Source organism: Erythrolamprus reginae, chromosome 1, assembly GCF_031021105.1.
Source record: "Erythrolamprus reginae isolate rEryReg1 chromosome 1, rEryReg1.hap1, whole genome shotgun sequence".
Taxonomy (NCBI): Eukaryota; Metazoa; Chordata; class Lepidosauria; order Squamata; family Dipsadidae; genus Erythrolamprus; species Erythrolamprus reginae.
The window spans coordinates 144,352,452-144,364,698 of NC_091950.1; the positions used below are offsets into that span (position 1 = coordinate 144,352,452).

The 12,247-nt window shown below is 35.8% G+C and overlaps 1 protein-coding gene across 1 annotated transcript; it reads right to left on the minus strand.

Moving 5' to 3' along the window:
• Positions 1–5,268: 5,268 nt before the first annotated feature.
• On the minus strand, positions 5,269–11,546 carry LOC139159210 (olfactory receptor 4S2-like). Its single transcript, XM_070736563.1, has 2 exons — positions 11,537–11,546; positions 5,269–6,227 (listed from the first exon to the last, which is right to left on the minus strand). The coding sequence occupies exon 2, from the start codon at positions 6,217–6,219 to the stop codon at positions 5,269–5,271; it is 951 nt and encodes a 316-aa protein (XP_070592664.1). The 5' UTR covers positions 6,220–6,227; positions 11,537–11,546.
• Between the last annotated feature and the right edge of the window lie 701 nt (positions 11,547–12,247).

A 12,247-nucleotide genomic window follows, 5' to 3' on the forward strand; every position in this document is an offset into this window, starting at 1 on the left:
CAAATTTAATAAAAATAAAATAAAATAAATAAATAAGACAAGGAAGGGCTTTTTCCAACATGGAAATGCCAGGGAAAAAAATTGCCGAAAATTGCATCATCAGTGGGTTCCTACCAGTGCGGTGCTCTGGACCATGCCGATAGGAACCCACCACTAGGGAACATGTCTCCAAAGCAATTTGATAGCATGTCTGTGTGTCAGTATATCTGCATCAGTGGTGGGTTGCTGCTGGTTCAAACCGGTTTGCTTGTACCAGTTTTGGAAATTTGCCCCTGCTCGCCGAACTGGTAGCAATGGCAGGCTGGCCACGCCCCCAAACCCGTCCTCCAGTCACCGCATCTTGAATGCAGCTGGCAAAGAACCCAATATGCAGGTAGACATTTCCGTGTTGTGACACAGGCACAGACACTTCCAACGTGATGCAAACTGGTAGGGAAGGTAAATAGAACCACTCCTGATCTCAATCGTTTTAGGTCTGGCTAGTCCAATGACCTAATTCCTACAGCTGCACCAGGGGCGGGTTCTCTTACCTGCCTACCAGTGTTCTGCACGATCATCCTCATGTTTCACGTGTGCTATGCACACATGCATCTATCCCTCACACAACTTTGCTTCCACGCATGCGCAGGAAGCAAAAAATCAACAAAATTGTGCTCACGTGTGCATGATTTAGACAAAAAATCACTAAAATCATGTGCATGTGAGTGTCCCTTCATTAGATTTTGCTTCTGCACATGCAAAAGAAGGCCAAAAAATTTTTTTGGGGGGGATGGCATGCATTGGACTAGCAAAGAGGGCACAAGAGCTGTTGTGTGCAAACTGCACAACCAGCAAGCCGCTACCGGAATGGTGCACCCTACCGCACCGAGTCTTCGGAGAGGGGCGGCATACAAATCTAAGTAATAAATAATAAACCCACCACTGAGTTGCACCCTCTGCCCCATCCCCATCTAATTCAGTTTCATACTTCCACTCTAGTGAAAACCAAGAATTAATTATTCCATTAACTAACCAAGCTTCCTAAAGCATCCAACTCGTCAATGACTCTGGAAGGCATAAGTTTAAAGACTTATCTATGCCGCCAGGCCTGGGGTCATTAGATCTTCCCCCCTGACCAACGAGTGTTTTAGTGTGTTTCACAGAGTGAATGGTAAGGAATGTTTTTAATTATATTAGAACTTTTAGGTTTTTTTAATTACATTAATCGGATCCAGATGTATTGTTATGTTTTCTCTGAAATGTTGTGAGCCGCCCCGAGTCCTCAGAGAGGGGTGGCATACAAATCCAATAAATAAATAAATAAATAAAATTAAAAGTTCCAAACAACAGTCCAATATATAAGCCAATAGATAAAAGAGGGTGAATATATATCATGCATGTGCTAATCTAATAGGGGCACACACCCCACCTTAGCTCAAGATTCTTGTGAAGGAAAGCAGGAGGAAGAAAGAATATTAGCTATGTTCATCACTCTGAATTATTTATAAAATTGATAAAAGGTGGGGCTTAAATAATTTTTGTCTTTCTTCCATAGAACATCATAGAGAATAACCATGGCTTGTGTGACCCTGGTTTTTGTAGGTATAGACCCATCACTGCATCTGGATTGCCCTTTCCAAGGCTTTCATGAGTGTACTATTGAGTGCCAGTCTGGAATATGCTCCTTGGCTGCTTGTTCCTTTATTGTTGATGGTAAATCATAAAAGACAGAAGTTATCCCAGTTTGCCCAGGTTCGCCTGTTGCACCAGTTGCGGCCCTATTTGGACAGGGAGTCATTGCTTACAGTCACTCATCACCTCGAGGTTCGATTGCTGCAATGCTCTCTACATGGGGCTACCCTTGAAAAGTGTTCGGAAACTTCAAATCGTGCAGAATGCAGCCACGAGAGCCATCGTGGGGCTTCCCAGATTCGCCCACGTTTCTACAACACTCCGTGGTCTGCACTGACTGCCAATCAGTTTCCAGTCACAATTCAAAGTGTTGGTTATGACCTTTAAAGCCCTACATGGCATTGAACCAGAGTACCTCCGGAACCGCCTGCTACCGCACAAATCCCAGCGACTGATAAGGCCCCCCGGGTTGACCTTCTCCAGGTCCTGTCGACTAAACAATGTCATTTGTTGGGTCCCAGGGGAAGAGCCTTCTTTGTGGCAGCCCCGGCCCTCTGCAATCAACTTCCCCTGGAGATTAGAACTGCCCCCACCCTCCTTGTCTTTCGTAAACTACTCAAGACCCATCTATACCGCCAGGCATGGGGGAGTTGAGACACCTTTCCCCCATGCTCTCTATATATTTTATGTTTGGTATGTATGTGTTGTTTGGTTTTTAAATATGATAGGGTTTTATATGCTTCTTTTTTAATATTAGATTTGTTTTGCTATAATATTGTTTTAATTATTGTTGTGAGCCACCCCGAGTCTTCGGAGAGGGGCGGCATACAAATCTAATAAATTATTATTATTATTATTATTATTATTATTATTATTATTATTACTATTATTATTATTATCATCATCATCATCACCATCACCATCTGGATGTCTTCATTGTCAGTTTTAAGGGTAGTTGTTCTACCTGTTATTATTAGTTTAGTCTTCTAAATTTTTATTAATATTGCTTCTTCATTGCTTATTTGACCCCTATGACAATCATTAAGTGTTGTACCACATGATTCTTGACAAATGTATATTTTATTTTATGCATGATGAGAGCATATGCACCAAGACAAATTCCTTGTGTGTCCAATCACACTTGGCCAATAAAATTCTATTCTATTCTATTCTATTCTTTATATTAATTTTTAATATAAAAATTCTTTAATTTTTTTCAGTATGGATGATAAGCAGCAACATGCATAATAAATTCTAATGACACCAAAATAACAGCATGCAACCAAAAATGTCATCATTAAATGCCACAATCATGCATCTGCATCTTGATATCTTATGATGCACATACTCCCTCTCATCTCTAAATTCATACAATCAAGCCATTTTTTAAAAAAAATTCTTTGGAATTCTCCAGCCTATCAAAACACAGGCACTGGTTTTCCTTTATTTTTTGCAAAGTGAAAACATCAGGAAATCAGAAAGAAAAATGTGGCCATTTTTAGTGTTTCTTTTGAAGCTTGAGAACACAGATTTATTGCCAACGGGATTCAGATATAATCTTTGACTATCTCCTGCTAGGCAGGTAAGCTGTGTGTTTTTAAAATTAATTTTCTCCATAAATTTCATCAGATGCAAATGATTCTACACAACAATAGCAGTCAAATGTGACTAAATTGAATTCAGACTTATACAGCTTCTTGGTATCCCTCAGGTGGTTCACACACAGAAGTGCCACCCACAAAAGTGCCACATACAAAAATTACCAGAAAAGACTGAATATCACAGCAGGGAAAGAATAAATTAGCCTTCCAGAAACACAGATAAAAGAGCCCACTACTCACAAATCCCAAAATGGTTCTCAAGCATGGAGGCAATTACCCATCCAAATACTAAAAGTCTATAAGAGATGGTTAAATATGGGCAATTATTAGACGTAAGAGGTGAAGTAAAAAATAGAGACCAATTAGAAAAAGATGGATTAAAATTGGATTGGTGGACCTATAGCCAAATAAAATCAAGATTCCAAAAAGATAAAAAAATAGGTATACAAAGAAAGGACTCTGAATTGGACAAAATAATATTAGGTCAAGACAAGAAAATTATTTATAAATTATACAAATATTTATTAGATTATAAAATGGAAGAATACAGTATATAGTCAAGGGGAATATACATAACTGGATTAGGAACTTTGGATATAATGTTAATTTGGACAAATGGGATAATATTTGGTCAAAGAACTACAAACTAACAAAATCAGCAGCGTATAGAGAAAACCTATACAAGATGTATTATAGATGGCATCTCCCACCGGCAAGATTAGCACAGATGTACCCAAAATTAAAACCACAATGTTGGAAATGTGAAGAATAAAGGGGAACATATTACCATGTCTGGTGGACCTGCCCAAAGATTAAAAAATTTTGGTCCAAAATACAAAGATGGCTGTGGGAAATTCTCAAAGTCAAAGTAATTATGAAACCCAAAGCATATTTGTTAGGTATTATTGATCAAAAATTAGAAAAAGATAAATATTATTTAATAATACATGTTCTAGCTGCAGCCAGGATGGCATTAGCACAGTGTTGGAAACAACGTAAAGTACCGGACGACTCACTCATCCTTAAAAAAATATTAGATTGTGCAGAAGCAGACGCGCTAACATTAAAATTAAGAAACAAAGAAGACACCAACTATTATAAAATTTGGAAGTGTTTTTATGATTGGTTTGCAAAAAGAAAAGAAAACTAAAATTACAATACAAATAACAATATACTCTTCTAATATATCTTTTCTTTTTATTGTTTCGTTTTGGAAGTTACAATGGATTTCATTATTTATATATTTGTAATTTATTTATAGAAATAATAATTTTTAAGCTACTAATATTAAATATAAACTTAACATAAGGCAGTAAGCAAATAATGAACTTATGGACAAATTCTTAATTAAACCAAGATGAATGATTGAACACCGATAACCCAATGCCAGATGAAAGACAAGATTAAACTCAGGTTTTTTTTCTTTCTCCTCAGAAAGCATGAAATAAATATAAGTTAATATATTGTTATTTAATACTTGTTGTGATTAGATTTTCTTTTCTTCTTTAGTATTGGTTGCCTTTTCTTTCTTCTTTTGTTTTGTTTTGTTTTTCTTTTGTTTTTTTCTTTGATTATGTTTCTTTTTGATGATATATACTTATTATATTTGTGTATTGTACGAGGTTACATTTTTATTGTATGGTATATGTTTTTTAATGAAGAAATTTAATTAAAAAAAATTAAAAAAACAGAAACACAGATAACAACATAATATGAAACATTTCCCCTCTATCTTGACCACAGTAACAACATGAGGTTGTAGCAATATTTATTTTTAACTAAATATAAAATCTCAAAATGTAACTGTTACAATTTTCAATGTTTATCAGGACAAGAAAATAAATCTTTTTTCCCTAGCTGTGCATTTTAGGAGAAAATATCCTTTCTGTATTGCATTAAAACTAAAGACATACTAATTAGACATTCCACTTATTATTTTGAGAAGATGAATTTTATTGAAAACTTACTATCAATAGGAGTCTCTTTTCCAAAAGGCCCAGGTCTAGCATTAATACACTTTTCCACACCATTGATATTACATTTCATTAAGCTAAGATTATATTTTTAAATCCACTTTTAATTTCCTAGCCAAAGTTGCATTTTTGCTCCATAGTTTTCTCATGGCACCCTTTACCTCCTCATTCCTCAAGGTGTAAATCAATGGATTGAGCATAGGAGTTATAATAGTATAGAAAACAGCCACACTTTTGTCCTCTGAGAACGTGGTTGAAGGCCTCATGTAAAGGAAGATGCAGGGCCCAAAAAACAGAATCACAACTGTGATATGAGAGCCACAGGTGGAAAGAGCCTTGAGACGGCCTCCAGAGGAACGAGTTCTGATTGTGAGTAGGATAACAATGTAAGAAACAGTCAGCACAAGAAAACAGCTGAGGGAAATCATGCCACTGTTGGCAATGACAATAAGTCCAATGATGTAGGTATCAGTACAGGCTAACTTCAGTAAAGGGTGAACATCACAAAAATAGTGGTCAATTTCATTAGGCCCACAGAAGGGCAACTGTGTAGTAAGGAGAGTCTGTACCATTGAATGTACAAATCCACCCAGCCATGACATAGACACCATCCAACTGCAGACCCTCTTGTTCATAATAGTGTTATAATGAAGAGGCTTGGAGATTGCAATGTATCGATCATAGGCCATCAGTGTGAGAAGAAAAATTTCAGTACAACCGAAAAAATGAACCCAAAAAAGCTGTGCTATACAACCAACAAAAGAGATGGTTTTCTTCTTCACAAGGAAGTCCGCTATCAGTTTGGGAGCAGTGACAGAGGAGTAACAGATATCTATGAAGGAAAGGTAACTGAGAAAGAAATACATTGGAGAAATCAGGTGGTGACTGCTCTGGATTGTGACTATGATCAGTAGGTTCCCCAGCAGAATTGTCAAGTAGAAGATCAAAAACAGACCAAAGCAGACTTTCTGCAACTCTTGATCCTGAGTGAGTCCCAGCAAGATGAATTTGGATACATTATTTTGGTTCTCCATATTCTCAAAGTTGAATACAACAGTACAACATATCATATAAAATTAAGAATATTGGCCATTAAAGCTTTAATGCTTTTTTTACAAAAATGTATGCACACTGACACAGACTGAAAAAAAAATGTTGAATTGGATGTTCTCAAGGTCCTGATTGCTTCACATGCAAGAAATGTTTACCCTAAAATTTAATGAAGATAAACAGTTGTCAGAAATATAATGTGCATTCTGCAAATCAGTCCCTTTAAGAAGTACTGAAGCACAGCAATATTATAGGATATTGGGGAAAGTTTTCTTGGAAAACAGTTTGTAACCTGTACAAATTTGTAAAGTCAAATTGGAAATTTGTAAAGCCAGATGCTTAAACATCAAATGCATTTTTTCAATGTTGATTAAAACATCATGTTAACCAATCATGGTTTCATTCAGTCTAACAAACAACCCTGTCAAAACCTTCAAATTTCATAGGGGCTCCAAAATCTATAAAATCAGCTGATTTTATAGAAAAGCATCCCTGAATGCCATTGGTGTTCTTTTGTTCTGTTGGAATCAAATGTAAATCATAGCCAATGTCTTCATTTAGTCATCTAGCAGTGAGAAAGACCATGACAAGAATAAATTTTTCAGTGCTGTTGTCCCTTGTTATATATTTTGCAGCCTCTGTTGCAGAGAATTGAGTTGTAATGTACAGTACTGCTAAATAGTAAGGCATTCAAATATTGGAATACCATTTCTTGCTACCTTTTATGTTCTTTCCAACTGAACAAAGTCCAAATAATTAAGACTCCAATTTGGTACCTATTGGCTTACATGAAGCAGTGAGGCATACTATAACTGGGATGTAAACATTTAGACAAGCACTAAATGGCATTAAAGTTGTTGCTTTGTAATGATCATATGGATTATTACATTGCTTCTCTGCATTTCTAAGACAATAGAAGTTTAGATATATTATATTGGCATATGTGCAGTTACACTCTGCAACTTATATGATCTTGTTCTACTATTGTAAAATCAAAATCAAAACAGAGTTTCAGATGGGTATACGAACAGCATTTGTGTTATAGGTGGTATGAGAGTATGGAAAACTTTTTTTTAAAGTATATATAAGCAGTATACTTTACCTTGTTTTCAAAGCCTCCTGTCTTGGCTAACCTGGATGCAGCATGTTAAAAAAACAGAAGAGAATATATACAACTGAGAACTGAACTATGGAATCCTTGGTGTTGTCTGATCTTAGTTGTTTGTTTTCAGACATTTTGCCACCACCCATCTTCAGTAGCACTGAACAATGAAATGACAACAAGCGAACAACCAAGCTCAGAAATCAGCAAAGGCTCATACATAGAAAATGTTACCTAATGCTAATTCATATTTTTGCAAGTCAATATGGTAGCTATGTGCAATGGGGGCATACTAGTTAGAATGCAGCTACTTCTGCTGATCACCAGCTGCCAGCAGTTTGGCAGGTTGAATCTCACAAGACTCAAGGTTGACTCAGCCTTCCATCCTTCCAAGATCAGTAAAGTGAGCACCCAGATTGTTGGGGGCAATATGCTGACTCTGTAAACTGCTTAGAGAGGGCTGTAAAGCACTATGAAGTAGTATGTAAGTCTAAGTACGATTGCTATGTTTACTTTTTTCCCTGCCTTATGGTTAGCTTACCCTGCTACTTCTCCCTAATGTTTTCATTCAGCTAGGAATTTCAAGGAATTTTAAGCCACGTTTATTTGGTAATCAATAAAATAGCTTCTAGTTCTTTGGGGAGGAAAAACCAAATTGTACATGATAAATTAAGACTATTTTTAATTTAGATTTTAGAAACATATCGAAAAAAATTGCAAAACAAGAGTATTTCTCAATAGCATATTTATACCACAGAATAAGTCTTAAACAAAACTTTGAAACCAGGTAGAACTTGCATCTTTATGGAATATAGTAACTCACATCTGCACACTTAGAAACATAGAAACATAGAAACATAGAAGTCTGACGGCAGAAAAAGACCTCATGGTCCATCTAGTCTGCCCTTATACTATTTTCTGTATTTTATCTTAGGATGGATATATGTTTATCCCAGGCATGTTTAAATTCAGTTACTGTGGATTTATCTACCACATCTGCTGGAAGTTTGTTCCAAGGATCTACTACTCTTTCAGTAAAATAATATTTTCTCATGTTGCTTTTGATCTTTCCCCCAACTAACTTCAGATTGTGTCCCCTTGTTTTTGTGTTCACTTTCCTATTAAAAACACTTCCCTCCTGGACCTTATTTAACCCTTTAATATATTTAAATGTTTCGATCATAACTAAATAAAAATATAAATAAATTTCTTCAATAAATAAGACTTTGAAAGCTCTGTAATTCTACCTACCTACATCTTTCCCAATTGCCCACTGTGTAAGAAAAGTCTAAATGAAACTAATGGTATGGCATCTTTCTCCATCAAAAAAAAAAATGTACAGGTTATTTCTCTTGCCTTATTAAGAACTATGAAATATTTAAATAGGTTCTACCATTACATCACATAACAACCTCCCAGAAGTATTTCAGTCTTTCCCAAAAGAAAATAAATGCTAAACTATGAGCTATTCTCAACTATACAACTCAATCCAATTTATTTTGTAGCAGTTAATTACAATTACAACTACTGTACACCTTTAACCCTGCTGTGCTGTTCAAAAAAACTCTCTAATGTTATGTTCCCGGGTTTATTTGACCCGGACCACAAATTGATCATTTTAGGTACTTATATTTGGTCTTTTTGAAAGCTCTTTTCACTTGGAAACAAGTTTGAACATTTCTGCACACATTGAAATGAAAATTGAAATGAAACAATTAATGCTTATTGGTTTATTTTGCTGATAGAATGTGCACACACACCCATTTTTGTGAATTTAATTTCAATTTATGCATAGTTTTGCTTGCAAAATGCGTTCTATTTTACTAAACCTGGTGTAGGATTGGTAGCTTGAACATTTCTGAACATAATTATATGAAATTTGAACTGGAAAATTGATGCGTATTTGTTTATTTTGCACATAAAAGGCTCCTCCCCTGTGTTCAATTATTTCAATTTATATAAAAATTATGCTGTTAATTTCAAACTTACATACTTGTTTTTAGTAAAATGGATTTTTTTCATATAAGTAGTTGTCTGGCTACAATGTGCTTGCTTTTCAAAAGAATATTCCAAATATTTCTAGCCAAATATATATAAAAAGTGAAAATAATGGCACACAGCAAGACCGAGGGGTGTGTGGCCCTTTTGTGGCCAAAATAAACAAATACGAATCATTTTTTCCAGTTCATTTCTATTTTTCTTATGATCAGGAATGTTGAATTTAGTATATCAAAACTTTTGGGGGGAAATTCCTTAGAGATTTGTAGCCTAAAAAAATATAAATTGACACGAATTTCAGAAAAAATGGGAGGGAGCATTTTGATCAAAATAAAAATATAAGCCTCAATTTTTTCAGTTCAATTTTCATATCATTACGTTCAGAAATGTTCAAACATGTTTCCCAGTGTAAAAGGTTTTCAATAAGACCAAATTCAAGTACCTAAAAAAAATCCTTTTGGTCCGGGTCGCATACGACCCGAAACAAACTCAACGTGATTTTTTTCTTTGCCCAGAAAAAAATTAGCCCCCACCCCCAAAAATATTTTTTTGATGATCAGCAATGTTAAATTGAGTAAATGAATGCCTAAGATATTAAAAATATTTCGGATTTGGAGCCTAAAAAAATATAAAGTGAAAATGGTTGCAAGCAGCCATGGGGGAGGGAGGCCTGATTTCTTATTTTAAAAAACCAATAAGCATCATTTCTTTCAGTTCATTTATATTTTTCTTATGTTCAAAAATGTTCAAACTACCAATCCCACACCAACTATAGTAAAATTGAACACATTTTGCAAGCTAAACTATCTACAAATTGAAAAAAACTTCACAAATAAAGGGGGGGTCTGCCTTTTATAATCAAAATAAAGCAATATGCATAATTCTTTTCAGTTCAGTTTTCATATCATTGTGTGCAGAAATGTTCAGACTACTTTCCAAGTGAAAAAGGTTTCAAATTGACCAAACATAAGCACTTCAAATGAAGAATTTTCGGTCCGGGTCAGGGTGACCCGGGAACAGTACACATGTGACTTTTTTTTCAGCAAGAAAGAAACCCCCCACCCCCCAAAAAAAATTCTCATAGAGAGAACCCCTAAAATGATGAAAAGTCATGAAATTTCAAGTTTCAGATATGCAGGGAAAATTTTTTACAGAGTCTCAAACTTTGATTTCGGGTCTCACAGACCCGAATAGTAAAGCAGGGTTCAATTACACCTATTTAAAGTGAAGTATTATAGCAGTCTTTTTCAGTCTCCAGATATGTAGGGCCACAGTGTCCATCATTATCTGAAGAGCATCAAATTAGGAAAGGCTTAATATTTGTTCAGAAATTATGATTTTAAAATATTAAAGTATGTTCTTAACAGAAGAGTTAGAAACCAGGCAGTACATGGATGATATAATTATCTAATTTTTCATAAGCAAAATTGTGGCTGAACTGTGGAAGGCAACATCTGTAGCAGTTAGTTTTGTTGTCATGACAATATGTCTTTAAAGATGCTCTGGAATTGAACCCGTGGAAAAATGGCTCTAACACATCTTCTGAACTGAAAGAGTAGTAGATGCTTTGAACAAACTTCCAGCAGACGTGGTTGGTAAATCTGCAGTAACTGAATTTAAACATGCCTGGGATAAACATATATCCACCCTAAGATAAAATACAGGAAATAGTATAAGGGCAGACTGGATGGACTATGAGGTCTTTTTCTGCCGTCAATCTTCTATGTTTCTATGTTTCTGACCAAAATGAAAAATACCCAGTCCTTACAAGTATCCATGGAAATGGGCAAAAAAACAAGAAAAAAATGATAAGAAACAGAGAAAGTAATCAAAGGGGAAGCAAGAAAAAGGAACACTGGAATTTAGTGGGACTAATCCAAGGATCTAAAGTTCTACTCTCACAATCTTTAATCTTTCCAAGTCAGAAAGCAATGCAATTTCAAGGATTCACCCATACCAGTAATCCAAATACAAATCTTTGTAAATGAAAATAAATTTGGTTGATTACAGCAGTGTTTTTCAACCAGTGTGCCGTGGCACACTAGTGTGCCGCGAGACATGGTCAGGTGTGCCGCGAAGAAGGAAGCTCAGGTTCCGGTCTCGCAACTTTTTGTTGAGAGAGAGAGTGAGAGAGAGAGAAAGAAAGAGAGAGAGAAAGAGAGAGAGAGAAAGCAAGAGAGAGAGAAAGAGAAAGAGTGTGTGTGAGAGAGAGAAAGCAAGAGAGAGAAAGAAAAGAGAGAAAGACAGAGAAAGCAAGAGTGAGAGAGAAAGAAAGCAAGAGAGAGAGAGAGAGAAAAGGAGAGGAAGGGGGAGAGAGAGAGAGAGAAATGAGCAAAAAGGGGAGGAAAAAAAGAGAAATGAGAAAATGATTGAGACAGAGAATGAGAGGAAAGAGAGAGAAACAAAGAGAGAGAGAAGTGACTCTTGATTTAAAGCATATGATAAAAAGCACCCAAAGAATAAGAGAGAGAAAAAACCCAGCCCTCACCTGTTTTTGGAAATGGTTCAAGAGTGTGTATACACACACACACAAGGGTGGGGAGGAGACAGGGATGGAAAAAGAGAGGAGAGTGTTTTAGGGTGTCATTTTGTGTCATTTTGGTTGGTGGTGTGCCCCAGGATTTTGTAAATGTAAAAAATGTGCCGCGGCTCAAAAAAGGTTGAAAATCACTGGATTACAGGACCTTTGTCGCTTTCACCCTGCTCCAAAAAATGCACCCAATTTTCCCCCAAGGAATCTTTCAGGGGAACACAACTGCAGAAGGTCAGCATGGCAGATACAACGTATTGGACAAATGAATAAATAAAATAAATAAATAATGAAGTAGAAATGATGGCTCCAAGTCACGTGTGACAGATTTTTATTGGTTGATCCAATTATTCTCCTTTCTCTTTCTCCCCTAATTATTTCT

Bases quoted from the DNA above. Each gene is read 5' to 3' on its own strand.
- LOC139159210 (XM_070736563.1), bottom strand. From the start codon at position 6,219: ATGGAGAACCAAAATAATGTATCCAAATTCATCTTGCTGGGACTCACT.